The sequence below is a fragment of the Ptychodera flava genome, chromosome 18 (genome assembly GCF_041260155.1).
Source record: "Ptychodera flava strain L36383 chromosome 18, AS_Pfla_20210202, whole genome shotgun sequence".
Classification (NCBI taxonomy): Eukaryota; Metazoa; Hemichordata; class Enteropneusta; family Ptychoderidae; genus Ptychodera; species Ptychodera flava.
In genome coordinates, this window is record NC_091945.1 from 8,358,989 (window position 1) to 8,379,208 (window position 20,220).

General features: G+C 36.2%; 1 protein-coding gene across 1 annotated transcript in view; it reads right to left on the reverse strand.

Annotated features, from left to right (window-relative positions):
- LOC139116760 (serine-rich adhesin for platelets-like) overlaps window positions 1-20,220 on the reverse strand; it is a 64,840-nt gene that overhangs the window by 24,170 nt on the left and 20,450 nt on the right. The window contains exons 14-20 of the mRNA XM_070679405.1: window positions 18,084-19,635; window positions 16,367-16,464; window positions 15,770-15,948; window positions 15,075-15,251; window positions 10,201-10,373; window positions 9,651-9,701; window positions 794-934 (exon numbers count right to left, since the gene is read on the reverse strand). Of these exons, the coding sequence (XP_070535506.1) occupies window positions 794-934; window positions 9,651-9,701; window positions 10,201-10,373; window positions 15,075-15,251; window positions 15,770-15,948; window positions 16,367-16,464; window positions 18,084-19,635 (2,371 nt within the window). The remainder of the gene's footprint in view (window positions 1-793; window positions 935-9,650; window positions 9,702-10,200; window positions 10,374-15,074; window positions 15,252-15,769; window positions 15,949-16,366; window positions 16,465-18,083; window positions 19,636-20,220) is intronic.

Sequence of the window (20,220 nt, forward strand, 5' to 3'; positions counted from 1 at the left end):
AGTCAAATAGCTTTAATTTGTTATGGTCAGATCATAATTTGTAGCAACAAGATCATACTTTGTAACAATTAAACCAGAAGTTGTTACAACCAGATCACACATTGTAACAAACATTTCATAACTTGTAACAATCACATTAAAATTTGCATTGATTACTGCATACTATGTAACAACAAGATGAAACATTGTAACAATCTCATCATAATTTGTAGCAATCACATCACAATTTGTAGCAATCACATTCCATTTTATAACAATGACAGTTAACTTTCTGACTTTACAAAAATCAGATATGACAAAGGCGGGAAAAGTTCACTTATCGTGAGATCTTAACAGTGCAATGGCTCCTGTTATTACCCTGGTGAACTTACGCACAGATCTAAAGGTACACAATGCAATTACGGTCTGGATATTCATAGACAAGTAATCTTTTTCAAATCACTTACATTATTTTTAATCTCTAAATTTCAGTCATATTCCAGAATACTGTACGGTGACTCAAGTGAAAATCTCAGCGAACCAAAGTATATTTACAGGCTGATTGAATCTCCAGGTCATGGTTTTTGCCATTCCATTAGTGAGATTTTAAAGAATTATAGTCATTAATACTTGGGAAAGTAACCTCTGTATTTCCTTTCACACTAAAAGGTTGTATGTTATCAAAACAGTTCCTTACATGTGATTACCTTGCTTTATTTAAAAGGTTAATTGAAATGTTCACAACAAAGCCTTTATTTCCCCTCTATTTGCGTCATTGCTTTTCACCGAATCAACATGGTATATTTTCACTTACCAGTATTTCAATTGTAGGATGCCGGATTTGCTGAAGTTCCACACTAAATAACTTTTCCCACGGATCTTTGATGGCAGTGATAAGCTCATTTAGTGATGCTTCTGTTTCTGTGACGAGGTCCCACCTGGTATCGTCTGTATCCTAAATCAACAAAAAGAAACAAAAGAACATTATTTTGTGTTTTATATAAACATTTCACAAACATATGTATTACACAGAACTGATTATAAACTGATTATAAGCAGTATGTTGTTCCCTCTAATGATATTTTTTTTTTTGGTGCCGCGTTCACAGGGAACAAAGGTGATTAGGAAGTGCAACTAAAACACTTGTTGTTATCCATAGGTTAAGTATTACAGTCCTGATGAGTAATTTAGATCGAATTAATTCAAGAATCTGTTTCACTTTATGCTTTATGCATCACATGAAGTATAAAATTTTGTTGCTGGGGAAATGTTTTTGTTTTATTGTATGTGTTTCTATATGGACTGTACGTGTCCATCTAACTGAGGGAGACAGTCAGTGCATCAATTAATTAAATTCATTATCTAATACCTTCAATAGTTTTGCATATGGACTGAGCAATTTGTTTCAAGGTAAGTTGCTAAAAATACAGTAGGTCAGTGAAATTCATCTAAACCTCCTTCCCCAACTCTCCCAAAAAATATTCAAAAGTCACTCGTTCTACCAGTATAGTCTGGGTACCAAATTATAACAATTTTTTCTGACTGAAAGTTAAACACTTTATTGCTGGATGATGATATCCCTTGAAATCTTGTTCTTTTCCAGGGTGTATTGGGAGATCTTAATAATATTGGGAAATAAGCCCCTGTACAGTGTAGCCTGTGTGACCCTACATAAGTTTGAACATTAAACCAACAATACTTTTAAGTTTTAATAACATATTACATCATGTATATATGATTCGGAAATACACATAGACACACACATAAACACACACAGAGACACATAGAGATACACACAGACACACATTACAAATAGAAGTACTGCTTTGCTTTCGGTACTGCTTTGTTTGCATAACATTTGACATTCCACAGCCAAAGAATGTCGATTACAGAATATGACCAAAACTAATCAATATCCTTGTCTGTAGCTGGCGAGCAATTACATCTGCATTCATTTTTTATTCCATACTTGGGAAAAACATTTCTTTCAACTTTTACCATATGTTGCTTTTAAATGTCACTAGTGTTGGATAATCTTTTGACGGAAAGAACAATATGCACAGAAATAAATTCCGATCCATCTTTCAGAGAACACTAAACAATCATGAGTGAAAATTGACAATCAGTTCGTGTGGAGAGAGGTTTTAAGTTAAATCAAGGACACTTTGTACCAAAGCAGTTGATTTACAGACTGAGCACTCACTACGTACTTACAAAACTGTCTCTCTACTACAAGTTAATGTGTTTTTGAAATTACAGGAGAAAAATCTGCTGATACAACCTGGTTGTTGCTGTAAACCAGATAACTTTGATTTGAAAGGAAGTAAGATCAGCAGCACAGTCAGAAATTACAGAAAAGTTAACGCTATGAAAGGTGCAATGCTATTTTACACCAAACACTGAATGTTTGATTCAGGCAAAGTAACATTTCTAGAGAAGTTAATCCCTGACAGCTGTTGCACAAACCACAGCTTACGGAGTCTGCTACTGTCACTGTAAACACAAAGAAAACTCCAACCATAGCTGTAACAAAAATTCTCTCACGTTTGAGCTGAGAATGCAACCGAAAATATATGGGTTGGTGTGTACGTGTGCACTAAAGACAAACAAGTAGTGTAGATTTGAAACACCGATACATATTGTCTATCCACTTTGCATATCTATTTTATTGATGGACAGTTTCTGACTAATTTAAAAACTGCAACAGGATCCGTTTGCCTAAAAGAGGCTGATGCGTGCATTTCAAACCAATATGCAGATTTTCTGATAAAACGTCTCCAAATGTCTTATCATGATAGTTACATAGTTACAGATTGATATATTACGCTGTAAATTCTACACAGCAAGCATGTACATTTCATAAGTACTCGCAATGATACCAGTGAACGTTTTACACAATACTTACACTCGATTACAAAAAGCCTAACAACCACTCATGAATTGTCTGAAATACTCATCCAAAATTGCAACAAGTTAGATGAATGCATTGTGAGATGCACTGTCTAATTTGTATTTTATGCAAATTTGTGATAAGTAATCACCAAGTAATGGCTAACTGTTTCACAATATATGTATTTGGAAAACACTGTGACGGTCATCAATATTTCTAGGTTTCATCAAATTTGTTTTGGTTCAAGACATTCCTGCAAAACATTCAGTAATCAATTTCATTTGAATCTGCTTTGCTATCCTTGAGATAATTTAGACAAAACAAGGAAAGTATGCCGACAGACAAGAATTATTCTCTATTAAAATTATCAAGTTTCTTCTGCTCCACAATCCAAAAATCAACCCCAGCAGTATAATTCTTCACCCCTTGAAAACTTTTATTTGAATACAAGATCATCTATTTGCCTGGCACTTTAATTTGTATATCTGTATCAAGTCAATAAAATAAGTGAATATTTGCTGGCCTCATTGTTCCCACAGGATACAAAATTAGGGCATAATTACATCACCTAAACATTACGTGAAGTTAATGTTTTATCACTATTCAAATAGTTTAAATTTGCACAGAGTAGCACCATTGAATACCTCAGGGTAAAGGTGAAAGGTCATGACCCCTGACAATTAGCATTCCTTGGTCTATGTGGTACCTTGGTCTAAAGCCATCATTCATGTAACTGGATTGACAGTTATTTACTGACTGGACACTGATAAATACAGATTTACATGCTCTGTTCTGTTGGCTGTGGGTAAATTTTACCAACTGCATGTATTTTCTATCTTGACAAATTAATTTCAATGTAGCCATCAAGTATTATATGACTTATGAGAGTTGCTAATTTATCAAAGGAGAAATATTATGTCTCAAAACTTGCTGTCTGTTGTTGTCTTATTCCTGTGAAATTCACTGGTAAGCCATAAATTTGGTGGCATGCTGGGGGGAGGGAGAGAGAGAGAGAGAGAGAGAGAGAGAGAGAGAGAGAGATGGAGGTGGTAGGAGTATATTTTAGTGAGAAATGTTCTAACTGTAAATATATTATTTCTAATTTGCAATGATATTTTTCTTCTGCCAAATTCCTGCGTCTTTGTCAGGGACACTATGTGACAAAGTTCCTCAAAATTCAAAATTCAAAGATCATCAAAGTGTTGTCTGTCATAAAAACTGATTTACCAGAAATCCAATTTCAGGGCTGAACTTTATCATCTGTTCTTAAAATGCAACTTCTTTGTAAAGAATTGAAGCTATGAACATTATGTCACACTTGTGCTTGAATTATGAAAATTTTTTTATCCTTTTTAAAATTATTCTGACTTAGAGTCATATAATTTTACATGAGTCAACACAAATTGTGGGCAAATAAAGAATATGCCGCAGACATTTTGAAACTCAGTCCAAGACCAATTATCTAGCTACCAAAAAATTTCTTTATGGCTATCTGACATAATGACAATTTCAACAGTCTCTTGCCCTGCTGATCATTTTCATGAAAAATGTTTTTATTTTTCCCATTGAGTAATACAGAAAATGAGAGTCATGCATTTGAAAATTTGGTAACTTTGAGGTCATTGATGATGCAAAGTATGGAAAAGTTTGATTTCATTTTAAGGCTGTGTATGTATAGCATAAAATTTGCAGAAAATGGCCACCATTTTGAATCTTTAAACATTGGTAAATTTAGGGAAATTTGCTTCCCAAACTCAAAAATTGGTAATGTGACTTATGGTTTTTATTTAACCCTTTCACCACCATGGTTTGTCCCAAATCCATTGTTTTCTATGGTAAAGTTGGACCTGCATACAGGGAACTGGGGGTGAAAGGGTTAAATGTGAAGGCAACTGCTTTATATAGTTTGCGTAAGAAAAGTTAGAGTCAAACTTTGACAATGTGACTTTCAAGGAGTGAATTACCTGAAAACACAGAACAAAGACACGCTTGCCTTTCAGCTGTATAATATTACGACACATCAGTCGTAGGTGTTTTGACAATGTTATGGTAGGGGCCTTTATCTTGCACGTTATTAAATTGTCAAAAAATGTGTGTAAATATGTCTATCATACTACCGGTACTTTTGTAAGTCTTGGTTTATTGTACCTGTTATACAGCTTTTTTATTGGGGTTGTATTTCTTGCAATTCTGGCACTCTAAAAATAAGATATTATCTAAGCCCATAACAAAATAGGAGGAAATTTTTCTGCTGTAGCATTTTACACTTTCTAAATCTGATTATTTTGGTGCCATTTTACAGCAAGTTTTTCAATTTCTCTTCTTTGATTTTGCATGCCTTTGTGCTACTTTACCACCGTGAGATCTGCATGTTTTGTTATCTTTAATTCAGTAGTTTTAAACTGTTTCAGATTTTATCATTCATCATTTCTCTTTTTTCACTCCATTTTGTCGTTTTTTACCTTGTGTGTTATGCATTTTTGTTTCTGTATCAGTACATACCCTGAAAAGGGTGACTTGTGCATTGCCAAAACATTGGTTAAATAAACATCAATTGAAGATTGGAGACTGGTTGAACAGCCGTGTATTTTACTCCACACGGTAGCTTATTATTATTGGCCCCAAGACTAGATTTCTTTACTGAGACAGACCCACCAATCTTCATGAATGTTCAAATCCTCAAGGATAACAGTCCCACCCCTAATAAGACATATCATGGTCAAGTCCTTCTGTTCTGTGCACCAGTATTTGACAGAAGTCACGGTAGCACAAGGGTTGTGGTATTTTTTCCTAAGGGGTGGTAGGAGACTACTTTGAACAATGAGACACATTGGAACCAGTATTCGACCTTTGACCTTTCAGAAAGTTGGCACAGGTTGCCCTGTAGGAACCAGTTCCTGCTTTTATCAGCTTTCCCAGGAACTGATCTGCAAGGCTGGACAAACTGTAATTGACCTTTGCATAAGGTCAAAAGCCAAAGGTCACTCTCAAGATATCACAACCTCATAAATAATGATGGATTGATACAGACTGTTCGATAATGTGAGTTGGTAAATAACATGATGTATGTGCCTATAAGATAAAAGATATCAAGTAATATAATATTAACAGTGTCTTATATGTTTGAAATCTGATGCAAATATTGATTGCAAGCTACGCAAACATAGTTTAACATTTACTACTGAATAAACGCTGAGAAGTTTTTTCCTAACACCTGTTTTAAAATGAATTTGTTTTTAAGCTCTTGAGCTCTTGATTGTTTAGAAATTTAAATTTCATATTTTAGGATAAAAACAAATGTGCATTGAACTTGCTGGTTGTTGAAATCAAAATACCAATTTTTTATACTCTTTCATGAAACCAAAACAGACAGACAAACATAGAGACAAAAAGACATAATTTATCTAAAATTTTCCTTCACATGACTATATGGATTGGTTGACTTTTTGAAACGACAGTTGGAAAAAAGGTGAAAAGTTCATCAGGGGAACCAAGCCATAAAAACTACACAAAAAAATCGTGCAATGTTTGTTTGTCAGCTTACTCTTGAAATATGTGAATAGAATGGTTGTCAATAAAAGTGAAGTATTTGTAAACATTTTGATACACTGTAAATTGCAGCTTCAGATCATGGTACATGGAAGTCCACTGTAAATTGAATCCAGTATCTGCTAATGGCTGGATTAGGAATAGCAGTACATGAAACTCGACTTCCAGTTTACCATCTGACAATTTCATACCGCATTTGGTATCTTTGAGCCGTATCAACCCACTGTATGGTTGAATTTTACTATATTACGAAGCAAAGTGATAAAATCAACGAAATGAAAGTACAGATATACGCATGGACTTCCTCACACTAAAAGATTGGTTGACTTTTTCAAACATTTCCACCTGTAAATTTACTTCACAGAAATGTCGACGGAAGAAGTGAGACAATGATACGCAATGACATTTGTCAAATCTCTACTTCCTCTTGGCTGATTTCCACACATTTGAACACGACAAGATTAATTGCATACATGAAAAATGCCGTCAATGACGCTGTACCTTCTCTAATGTGTGGCCAGGTCAGGTAATTGGTTGTTGGCATGGAGTTGTTGGTAAATAATTGATGATGTAGGGGCATGAGGTGGGATATGGACCCAAAGAACCCAAAAGAGCGATTAAATATATCAATCAAAAAAATTCTAAGCTACAGTATAAACTGCCTAAAGATAGTTCAATGTGGAAAAAAGTTAAATAATTCAGAAATAAGAATTAACAGTCCAAAATAGTAATGACGCACTTCCCTACTGACCTGAGTGCATGTGAAATACACAACTTGGCATCTATAAATTAAATGTACCGGTATACCAAGTGATCATTTTAAGTCACTTTTAACTGTTTTAAATGGATTTTCCAAAGAGTCCTGTGGAAATGATGAAAAACGCTTATCGAAACCTCATGGCTGATAATTGTCATAGTATTGAAAAAAAATTGAAAGTGAAGAAATTACTGTTTATGATAGGCATATTTACCTTGAAATACATGACCGTGTAAAGAATATATGCTAAAAGTGTTTAAGAGTAAATTTCTTTTCAAAAAATAATTTAATCTGTGACCAAAGGATTTTATTCTTTGAGTTTACAAATTCAAACATTGCAATTTGTTCAATCATCTTGTGCAGTGCAAAATTTATAAAATGACTGAAAAAAAAAAAAATTGGCAGAATTACAGTCTTTGTGATGTAAAATTATGGGTTGACATCACGATAATTGTTAATCTGTTCGAAGTACTACTATACTATTAAAAAAGAAAAGTTCATGCAGAAACGGTAACATATATTGTCAGCAATGTAGTGTTAATTTTGACTTTACATCAAAATATGCCTTTGCTGGATACCAAATATATAGGGCGAAATATTAAAATCAGCCATGTTCAGCAAAATCCACACAACAGCATTGATCCTTTTCTAATTTGATTTGATTTGCTTATGTTATCCTTGTATGACAGTCAGTACAATATGGATTTGAACACAACACAGTGAATAAGTATGCTGTAAATGAAATGGTGTGGCTGCATCCACATGCAGCAATAGGAGTGTCTTTGTCTCTCACCCCTCATTTCCAACCTCTCCCATCCTGAACAAATAGTTTGGTCTTATATTTATAATGTTAATAATTTCTGTATTTGTTAAAATGTGCGCATCTCAAAAACTTTTGATCATAAACATTTTCATTTTTTATAGCTGACCAGTCAGTTAACCTGTTTATTTTGAATATTTGCGCATTTTTCCTCAGTTTTGACATTTTCAGAATACCTTCTTATTCAATTTGTCATTTTCTAAAAGTTAAAATGCTCCTTTGTGTGGTCAAGCTTTCCACAAGCATCAAATGTGGTACTTCATATAGGAAGGTCTGCCTCTAGAGGGCGGGCATCATGAACAGTGTTTGTTAGTTACTATATTTCCTCCACATAAATTTCTGATTGTACTGTAAACATTGAACATGGCCGATGTCCGATTTTCCTGTCTAAAACTTTCACTCATTTTCGTTCATATGACTCTGAAACTCCAGGAAACGATTGGGAAGAAAGAGTTATCTTGAAATATTGAGATACTCGCCGATATTTTGCAAAATTAAATGAGAAAAAATCCAAGGAAAATGCCGACTGGCTAACATCTGCAGATTATGCAACAGGCCCATATCACGTGAGGCCATGAGGGGATATCCACGCAACTCAGTACCAAACACTAGCGCACACAGAGTGAGCAAACACAAAGTGAGTACCCTAACATCAGCTCAGTAGTCTGTAATAGATTGTAGTCAACTAAGAAACCTTGGAGAAAGGCTTAACACTGGCTATGCCGCTAAGTCCCATTTGATTTTTGTCACAGCTCAAAATCGTCTCCTACACCTCAACCTGAACCATGAACACCCCCACCAGTTTATGATATGACCCATCACAATGGCATGACGTCAACGGATCTTGACAGACGGAAGTATTGACAGACGGAAGTAGTTGACACCAGCATACTGGTTTTCAACTATAATACCTTCTCTGTCTATAAATAGACACGAGAAGGTAAAAACGTTTAATTATTGAACTAACATTTCCTGCACGTTATATATTTTGTATTTCTGTCACATGCATTGTTTTCACTCTGAAACAACTACAGGATTACATCATCAGAGTACAGATCCGCTAGATCAGCAATTTCATGTTTTCACATTTTTTTCAGCTCACTGATGAAGAATAACTTGGAAATGTATTAATTTATTGACCATTTCAGGCCAAAACCTTTACTCTGGCAATAGGTATGCAACAACTGTTGCTGTTTAACACTTTGATTGCACACTGGATGAATCTTAACCGTTTTCCTGCCAAGTTCATATTTCACCATCAGGTCAAGTTTGTTAAAACTAGTGACGCACAATATGTCCGATTTGGTGCATTGTAACAAAAAATTGAACATTTGAAGGCCCCTGAAATCACAGATACTGTAAACATGATTTTTATGGACTAAAGCTGTTGGAACAAGCCGAATGGGTGGTTTTGGCTCAATACTGCTTTTCACTGAGTTGGCTGATGGGGAAGTGATACTGTCTGGCAGGATAATGGTTAAGAAGACTTTTGTTTTGGTGGACAGACAGTGAAGTATTTGAGTTGCATTGTGTTACCTTGGAAACTAGGCAGAGAGGGCCTACGTTGATGATAATGTGAAAGCCTGCATATCATAAGGATATGCTCCGTGTTTGTGAAGCTTGAATCTTTTGTAAGTTTGTAAGAAACTACTCACCTCACTGAAGAAAAGTATTGTGATGTGACAGGGGGCATCTTCATATAACTCCTGAAAAACATTGTACATGGAGATTTTAAATGTCTCATGATATCACAAGTGTATCAAGATACAGGTATTCTAGAACCTTTGCGAGCTGATAATTTGATTTTTGAGTTCACGAAATCAGTGTGTACTTCTACAAACAAACTTTTTATGTCCTTAAGTCAATTGAAAATTTCTCGAAAATATTTTTTTGGTAGATCTTATCCAAATGTAAAATAAGTTTTCTGGTTCTATAGGATAGGAATAATGCTACAGAAGTGCAAAATGACATGAACCTAGAGGGCACTCTAGACCCCTTGGTGTGGTGATAATTTGAGCAGGTTTCATTTTCAAATTCTCAAGACTTGATTGAAACTAGGTGAAATACTGAAAATCATCCATTGTGGTCTGTCTGAATATTATTTTACACAAAGGTTTCTCATAATTATCCAAGTTTATCTGGCACAAAGTGGAAATGTTATCAAAAATACCCCCTGCAAAGATGACGGAAATCGCTTTCACTTACAATTCCTGAGATGTTGCTGACTTTCTGGTTACTCTTGCTTGTAAATTGTTGTGTCTTCAGGACAGCCTGGGATGGAGTTAGCAGTCGTGGCAATGGCCACAGGTAGTTTTCTTCAGCCAGACAAACATCTGTTGGCGTGGCAACCAGTGTTATCGCTGAGAGGCATTTCTCCCCTGAGTTGAAAAAAAGGAAAAATAAAATAACCCAATCAAATGAGTTGATGAACTTATCAATGCTTGATAAATTTATGCAAATAGTATTTTGCATATTGTTTAGATATGCAAATCTGACTATATTGACTCAATTATCAATGGTGAATATTCATTAATCAAGGGTTACAGATGTGGAAACAAAAAAAATAAAGAAAAATACAAATATGATGAATGAAAGATACAGTTACTCCTTTTACTCATAGTAGTAAAATGTTACCATGGTTCCACACTTTACCACGTACATTCATCACAGCATACCACAGCTTAATGAGAGAGGTATTCACACACAACAGATATGTGGTGGTAGTTACGGATAAAGTTACCAGGTTCCCGAAATTAACGGCAAAATATTTCAACCAGCAAGTTTTTTCACACGCTTTGTTGCACATAGTGTTCAAATTCAGTTGATAAAATATTGGCAGTGCACAATGCCTTGGCTACATGGCATTAACCCTTTGACTGCTGCATTTTTTCCCACCCAAATTTTAGTGCAACATTTTACCAATTTTTATGAACTTTGTAGATTTTTAGGTAATTTTGGACCAAATGTACACAACATTTCATTAGCCAGAGCTTTTTATCAAAATTTTGGCAAAAATCTGACAAAAATTGACTGAGGTATATTTTGTAAGTGCAACAAAAATTGACTTTGGCACTCAAAGGGTTAACTCACATACTGATATTAGAGGTACTGTTCACTCAATACTGAGTGTGCCATGGAAAATGCATCATATACCAATATGTAGGTAGTGCATAGCTGCCAAACTCTCTAACCACGGTACAACAGATATGCTGTGTGCATGGTGCAATAGGTATGCGGTGTAAGCACTGAATACATACATCGCACCATGTGAAAAATGGTAAATAGATATGACATATGCATACAGCATAGTGCATATGGTAGAACATATGTACATCAGTACAGGTGTCCATGTCTATCTAATGCTCTTTTTGTCTCAATAAATATCCTTGTCTGTGTGGAGTGTTTAAAAGTCTGTTAGCTGTATCTTTTAGCATTTTGTTTACCACAATAAGTACAATAGAATCTTTGGAGAGATGCTTTGAGCCACATTTATTATTGTATTTGAAAATGTCACTATTTCAATTCTTAGAAATGGATTTGATTAGTCAAATTTGGGTTGAGAAATTAGCTGTTTATGGTCAGTTTCACGATCTCCCTTCTAAAATTGCTTAAAATTGAATCTTTTTCTCCATTTTAAATTTGATGTAATTTTGTTTTGGGCACAGACAGGAGCTCACAAGTTCAATGTTGAAAATAGAGAACAAATTTCTATGATGTAACTTTAGCAAACAAATGAATAATACTACATGCCATTGTATAAGATAAAAAGCTACATCATACATAAGTTACAATTGTCTTTAAATTTAAACACTTGCAATGTTATAACTTTCTCACAAACATGAGTAAGGCCATTCCTGTTGTGTTCTGTTGTAAAGTTGGACTCATACACTGGAAAAATTGGATGATATTGTCATATCGACTGAGAAAAAAGGCATCAAAACTGAGATTCAAGCAACAAGGTTTTCTTCCATATGACTGAACAAGGTTGTAATGTTTGTAACATACTCTATGGGTGAAATCTCAATGTGACATGTTCCGTCAATCAATAAACAATGCTTTTCTTTGTAAGTTGTTAATTAATTTCATCATTGTGACAATGGGTTTGATTTATTTCTGAAAGAAACGTCAAGTTGGCTCCATTCTGGAATATTTATGAGAACTGTGATAATGTTATCCAACCTGGAATACAGTTCATTCTTTCAAGTTTGTTACCAGGCAACCACTGACTGTTCACAGACTGCTGAACTTTGACCTTTAAAGTTCGCCTTGCCCTCAGTCTTGCATTGTGCCTGGACATGTAAACCATGGCAACCGTTATCGTCTGGGGCTTATCAAATCAAACATCATCATTGCAATGAACATGACCTGAGTAAACATCGATGTCAAGCCGCTCTCCTTCAGGTCTGGGGAAATGACTTTGAAAAAAAAGACAGTGTTGTCTGACATTGCCAGGTAGCCAAGATATTTCAGACAGTCTTGTCTAAAGATAAACAGTGTCTACTGTGGACGTTTCAAGCACCTAGACAGGTAATGTTTACAAAACTTCAAACTTGAGACAGTCTTGCAATACTGGTAAATATTGGAAACATGGGAAAAAGAGACTGCATTTGCTGTTTCTGAATATGTACACAGTAAAAGCAGCAATAATCAAATGAATCTCCTTTTAAAGATAACTTTACACAGGAGGAAAATCAATGCATCACAACACAAGACTGCTGATGAAAAGAAATGATTCACTGATATTGTCGAAGAGACTGCATCACTGGAATAACTAGGAACATTTGTATGATCAAGATGCAAACATATGTTAAATTTGACGGAATCCAACTCATGTAAAATTTAGAATTACCGGATTCAAACAAAACTGCATCTCTGCTGGCTTGCTACATAGTGAAGAAAGGTTTGAACAATTCCAATAAACATTTCAATGGTTGTTGTGAGATGAAAAAGAAGGCTGACAAATTCAAAATTGTGTATTTTTTCTGACAAATATTTCCAAATATTCCCATCACATGAGCCCACATTTCAAGGTTTACTATAAAAAATATGTCTGTGTTAAACTTCCTTCAGAATATTCAAACTGCACCATGGGCTGGATGTTCAGTTGTTGACTTAGAAGTCTATTTTGAAATGGCTTCTTATCAAGGCCATTGTGGTTAGTTCAATATCATGGGTTTCTACCACTGACATCAAAAGATTACTTTAACATTTCTGAGATACTGAAGCAATGTTACCTGTGAAACTGATGAGTTAAGAGCCATGAATCTTGTTAATCTTGTTGTGTGTGCATGTGTGTGTGCGTATGTGTGTGTGGATGTATGTATGTGTGTGTGTGTGTATAGATAGAATGAACCATGCCAATGGAGACTTGAAGCAAAAAGACCAACCAAACAAAACTTCTACACAGCAGTACAGTGAGAATTGTGGCTGTTACATGTGATCTACACATATAAACTATTACTACACATCTGCCATTGTCAACAAAAGAATTCTGCATGTGCTAAAAATGCCGTCTGAATTCCTGTTCCATAACATTTTTTACAATGTCTAGGTGCCCAAAACACACAGTACTGGGGACTTCCAATAATTCATCATGATTTGTACACTCAGACACTCCTCAGTAAACAGTCTACCACGTCTCCCATGTGTACATAAATTCACAGGCTTAGTTTTTAAAATTCTGAAAATGTATACTCTTATGGACACCATTCTTCTCAATTCCCATTTTAAATTACTTAGAAAAGTATGCTTGATTGAGAGAGAAGATAGCATTTTTATTTGCAATATGTTCCACTGATTGTGTCCTCAGCCATACAGAATAAAGTGATGGAAAGTAGGGAGACTAGTTGCACCTTTTTATGAAACAAAAGGATATTGATTTTTTTCCAAACAGAAAGACAGGAGAAATTTACAATGCTGACTTTTCACAGAGAATGACCCCTTCAGTTGGTCATAACTTGCTGCCCAAAAGTATGGCATTTGTAGTATCTGCAGAATGTGACTTTTATGGTTATTTAATTGTTTCTTTGAAATTTACACTAAAATATCTAAACGTACTTTTAATAGATATAGTTAATTAATTAATCAATATCTTGAGATTTTACATTATTGCTTTCTGGCCCAACAGAAAAAGTTATAAAAATTCCAACGTTGTGTGTATAAAATCAAACTGAATTATGGGTAATTTTTTAGTGCTGTGAAACAAAACACCTTTTGCCGGCACCTTTGTACATTTACTTACAATGGTGTCAAGGGGCCCGTTGGACGGGCGATAATCAAGATTGTCTCACACATGCTCTACAAGAGATTCATGATGTCCATCCTAAAACATGCTTCATTATGGTATTTTAAATTGTGGTATATTGTTGTTGGCCTTGTATGACAACAGCTGAAACAGAGCTAAATTGACATCTACGGCATGAACATAAGATGTATAATAAAAAGGTTGTCACGAAAATGCCGCTAAGAATACTCCTGCATTAGTACCAAACCTGATGCTGTACAGGGAGTGTACAGATATTATGATATTTTCAGCATTATCTCATAGAGTTTCATTTTCAGTACATGTATGCGTTGTCTGGAAATCCATACAACTTTGTTGTAAAATGAGCACATGGGGATGTTAACCCTGTTTAGTCAGTGTCTGAAAAATGAGAAACAGGGTGGGATTTGGATAGCAATGAGGACTTTGTAAAAAATGTCGCCACGATGAAATTTCTAGAGTCAAATGGAACCATTTATTAGACTGACGTGGTGACAGCAGTTGACAATAATTGACAATTTCACAAATTTTTATCATGATGGTAATATTTATCTATCTCTGTATGTACAGCTGTCCCTCTACTCTATTTTTTGAACTACAGACAAATAAACTCTTTCACCATTAGACTTTGGTCAAACCCATTGTTTCAAATGGGATGGTTGGACTGATACACTTGAAAACGGGGATGAAAGTGTCAAACTTTGACTGCACACGCCGAGGAGATCAACTTTATCTAGGTTCATAAATTTGCTATCTATATCCTCGGACAGCAGTCAAACTCAGATCTGGGCTTCAAAGCTCTGTTGTGCATTCTCACCTTGTTTGTTTGTCGCTTGTTGATAGGCGTGAAGATAGAGGGAGACGCTGGTGTCTGTTTCTATCAAGCCTTCATCAGACTGCTGGGTAAATATTTGGGAAACTATGTGAGACAGCGTCGACTTGTTCTCCTGACTCACGGCTTTCAGTTTATTGCTTGAATTTTTATGAATGATACCTGTACACAGGAGGAATGTTATCACAAAAAACATAACTGTAAGGATTATCTTCAGAAAAAAAAGTTGGGAAGAACAAAAACAGGATATTGAAAACTTCATTTTGAGTCATTGAAATATAGCTAATTGTAATATTTCTTATTTGTGATGGATGAAGTAGGATAAAATTTTCAGTCAAAATGATATAGTTGCCATTAAAACTAGAATCCATATTTGTCTGGTTAGATACAAAACCATGTGCAAACTTAATGGTTAGAAAATTGTTTTTAAATGATAGTTTATCAGTAATTACAATTCATCATTGATATGTGGATATGTCCAGTTGGAGCAGATAGAATTTGACAGCTAGGATATGTAATAAGTGAAGGGTTGCACAGAAATAAGTAACATAATAAATACACACTATGTGTCAATTTGTGTACTCCTAAATCGCAATTCCTGATTGGCCATCTCTTTCTCAGAACAAATGCATAGGTGCATCTAGACCAATCAGGATGTTTCTACTATTGGGATCTCTCACCTGAAAGGCACTCAATAAATCGCTGACACCTGTCCAAGTCTCTGACCAAAAACGTGTAACAGCCTCCCTCATTTGTAAATTCTAACCTGAACATCTGGTGACACAAACCAATATCTATATACATTAGGTCTGCGATGGGATGTTGGGCCTTCTTACTGAGCCAGTCAGCAGGTGTTCCTCTGTTTGTTAAAAATAAAGAAATGTAATTTTCAGCATTATTTCTCACACTGCACACAAGGAACATACTACTTGGAAATACAATGTAGCAAGTTTCTTTTTATTTATCTATTTAAAACTGACAGAACAGTTTTTGCAAAGTTTTTGCTCAGCAAAGTGTAAGCTACCAGCTTGGGGTTGAGTTTAATAGGCGATTGCTTCTGATACACAAAATCTTGTACAATAGCCGAATCAGTATAAACAGCAGAATGACCCACATTGAACTAATGGTGGCGCACTAACAGTACAATGTATCCTGACTGCTGCATGATAGCACAACAGCTTCAGTGCATGCAATTAAAAGGCTTGAACTGGAATACATGCCACTCCTGAAGTCTGAAAGATTGTAGTATCAGGTAAATTTCAAAGACTTAATCTTACTTTTCCTCTTTTGTTACTTTTAGGATATACACGATATGACTTGATACCACTAACAGAGCCTGGTATTGTTCTTGTTTTGAGTACTGGAACACTGGAACCTACAATAAATTGCAATAAAATGACTACAATTGAGAAATCTGATTCAATAAGCAGATAATTCCTGACGTCCATGGAAATACCTTACATTTTACAAGACATAGGTATTCAATTGGAAAGTGCTAGTCTTTCACTTCCTCAGATGACAAATATCAGTGATTTTTCAGTGCATCACAATTAACTTCATTAGGGGACGACTGCATTAACTTGCATGGTACCTGAAACCCGTGGGTCCTTGCCTGACCAACTCGGGTGACAAACAGAAGACTTTAAATCCCCCAAGGTGTGAATGTTCCATTGTTATGTTTATCTTATCCAGCTGGTGCCATTGTAGTGCCATTGTAGGAAAGGCAGGTCTGTGAAATTGATCCTCTGATAACTAAGTAGGGAAGTAGGGTATTCCTAAGTTAATGGAGCTTTTCCGTAATGTCTTATTTTACTTTCACGCAAATCTCGTCCATGATGCAGTTTTGAAAACGTCTTAAATAGATGCAACTAACCATAATAACACAAAAAAAGGTAATTTAGTTTTAAAATGAACTGTAAAGGTTACAATAATTTGTTCATGTTATTTCATGGGCAATGGTTGTCTGCACTGGTGAACTGGTAAATTCTGAGATCGAGATAGTTGCTTGCACAGAGAGGAGCGCCCTCAAGCAACAGAACTTTCAGTCTAGGGGGCAATATACCATAGTTGTTTCCTTGGTGCGTTGGGGTGTACTGTTCTCGTCGGGAGAACATCTGACAAGGGTGAGCTTCCAAGGCTGTGCTTGTACTTAACAACCAAACTACAAGGCTCACTTTGGCAGAACTTGGTACAAATTGTGATTGATGATGTTGGAGACAGGCAACTGTCATAAAGGAGATACTGTTTGTATAGTGGTAGCGCTATATTTTAATCATCGTTCATGCATAAGCTTACCCCAAATACACAATATTACATTGAAGACATTGTAGTATTAGTACCATCATGATAGATACTGCACTTCAGCATTGGTTTGATATTTAATTTTGATATTTTAGCTATTCCACGCTTGTTACTTGGGCCAGACTAAAGATACAACAGTTTTCTCTCAAAGATCTTCGAAAACACTCAAAAAAATCACATGAGTGAAAGTTCAACGTTGAAATATTAAGTCATCTATCTTGACTTGTATCCAGAGATCTGAAGTTTTTCATACAGTAGCAACATGGTACTAACATTCCATTATTTTGCCATTCGTTTCTGCCATTTGTTCTCGTCTGCTCCCAGATCAGACCAGGGTTGTGTTCTCCGTTCTCAGAACGAAGATCGGTTATTTCCGGAAATATAACGAACAGACTCGAGTGCGCTCAGCATTTCCGAGCATCGTTGTCGTGTTGAGAACGGTATGCCCAAACATACCCCAATATTTTCTGTAGAGTTTCCTATGTTTTCGTAGAGTTCTGTTCTTGTTTTACAAAACATAGATCTACCCACATTCATACAACCATCTTGCTCAGTACGATATCAATGGAGAAATGTCTGTGGAAGTGTCCATCATTGCAAAATTTGTTTTAACCTTTGTGTGTATTAAAGTCACAATACTGCACTCAGCTCCTTCTAAGGATTATGTTTGAAAATTTTAAAAAATAAACTTACCTTCAGCAAACATTCAAAGTCTTCATCCTCAAGTTTAAAGAAAGTCATCATGATATGAAGTTTCAGCCGATGATCCACCACAGTGAAATCATCATAGTTATACTGGATTGCAGACGATGCGTTGTTCCGCGACCTTCCGGATTTCGAGTCGGAAAGGTTAGTTTTCTGAGAGTCCAGACTGTCTGGGAAAGAACCGCTTCTCTCAAAGATATTTGAGATTATAGATGTTGTTGTCACTGGTGTGCTACTTAGAGAGCTTAAGGGTGTAATGTACTTTAAGTCATCATTTTCCTTTTGAGATGATGATTTCTCTCCTTGGTTCTGCTTTAAGAGGTCATCTGATTTTGAGTCGAGTGTCCTTTCATAAATGCTGGCTACCATACTTGCACACATATTGGGTGTGATTGCACTGCTTGGGTTGACTTCCGAATACACGGGGCTCATTTCAGCCTGCGTGGTAATGTTCGTATCATAGATTCCACTTTCTGGACTGTAAAGCCTCTCTGCGCTGGTGTTTCTGCCGACTGCTGATCCGTTTAAACTGATGCTGCGCGGAACGCCTGACGAGCTGTTCCCGCTCGAGCTGTCTGCGCTGACTGTGCTCGAATGCATGTCATAAATGCTTGGCATGACGTCGCTGCTCGGTGACGCCAGTACGGTTATGCTACTCTGGCTGGGATTGCTCAGCACTGCGATGTCACTGCTACTGCTGTCAATTATTTCGCTACTTCTTCGGTTGACGCCATCTTGTTTCTTCTGCTTGGAAGTCCAACTCTGCTGTGGACTTGGCAATACGACCACATCACTGTCGCTTTTAAAGTCAGCGGCACCATGACGTGTGGCCTCCCCCTGAGACGACAATTCTGACGGAACTCTTCCGAACGCCACATTTTCAATCGGTGTTGTCACACTTGATTCCATTGGTTCCTTAGGAAATCCAGGAGGGTATTCACAGTTTCCAGACTTACTGAAGGAATCCTCCGTTGCACCCGGAACAAGTTCCCTAAATCTCTGTAATTTCACCGGAGAATTCGTTCTGGACTCATTTCTCGAAGTTGAGCCACTTGATGATCTTTTGCCAGTGTTTGATCCATCACTATCGGAACTACTCAGCATATCAGCCGGCACTAAGGAGTACCTCTGAGTGAAAGAATCTCTACTCTCTCCTTTTTCAAGAAGCTCCTGTACAGCCTTGTCTGTCCGAAACTCGTAAAGGTCTCCCTCTAGAGACGTAGTTGCCGGTTCAATCACAGGCTCTTTTTCCTTGAAAACTTCAGATTTTGCGATTTCATTCTCAACGAACTCGAGTTCAAGATTTCTCTTTTCCATGTGTTTCAGCTGTGATGAGTAGATATCATCCGTGGAGTAGGCCTTGATTGTTGTCTCACTGTCCGTCTGGGAGGACAGTGCCGTCAGCGTGGAAGTGCTGGATACCGTTTCATTATCCATGATGACTTGTTTGGTCTTTGGACTTGTCATTGAATTACTATCAGCTGTCAGATATTCCGATGATGATGTCCTGTGCATTGATGAGTCAGTGAATGAATTGTTTCTGTAATTTGATAGAAATATAAGTCCGCTGAGATGTTATAATAATTTATGTTCCAGTCGATACAACCCTCAGACTCTGTCAAACTCACCCTACATTAAATCTTACATCACAATGGTCTGACCCAATGCTGTGATTTTCTATAGGGAAGTCAGATTACTCCATGTCACAGTGGCAGCTCTAACTGATTACTTTTCTGAACTCTTTGAGTCTACTTACAAAACTCTGGAAATTTCTTGACATCATCTCCTAACTGCTGAATGATAACTGAAAGTTTTCTCGCATCAAAGACTTTCTGTAGTCTGTGGCTCATAACTTTATTTTTAAAAATAGATGGCATACTGCTTACACAGAAGGAAATGTGAGTGAGAAGGTTAAATGTCTGTTCTTTCAGTTTCCCTACAACGCTTTCCTTTCTGTGTTGCTGGTAAGCTTCATCTTTTGCTGTATTCTCATTTGTCTACTTTCTATCTCCTTCCTTCCTTGTAGGGATATAAATTTTTAAAATTTATTTATTGTTCTATCCATCATCCAACGGGTGACAGCCCAACAGTAGGATGAGGTATGCACTACCCTTTACCAAGTGTG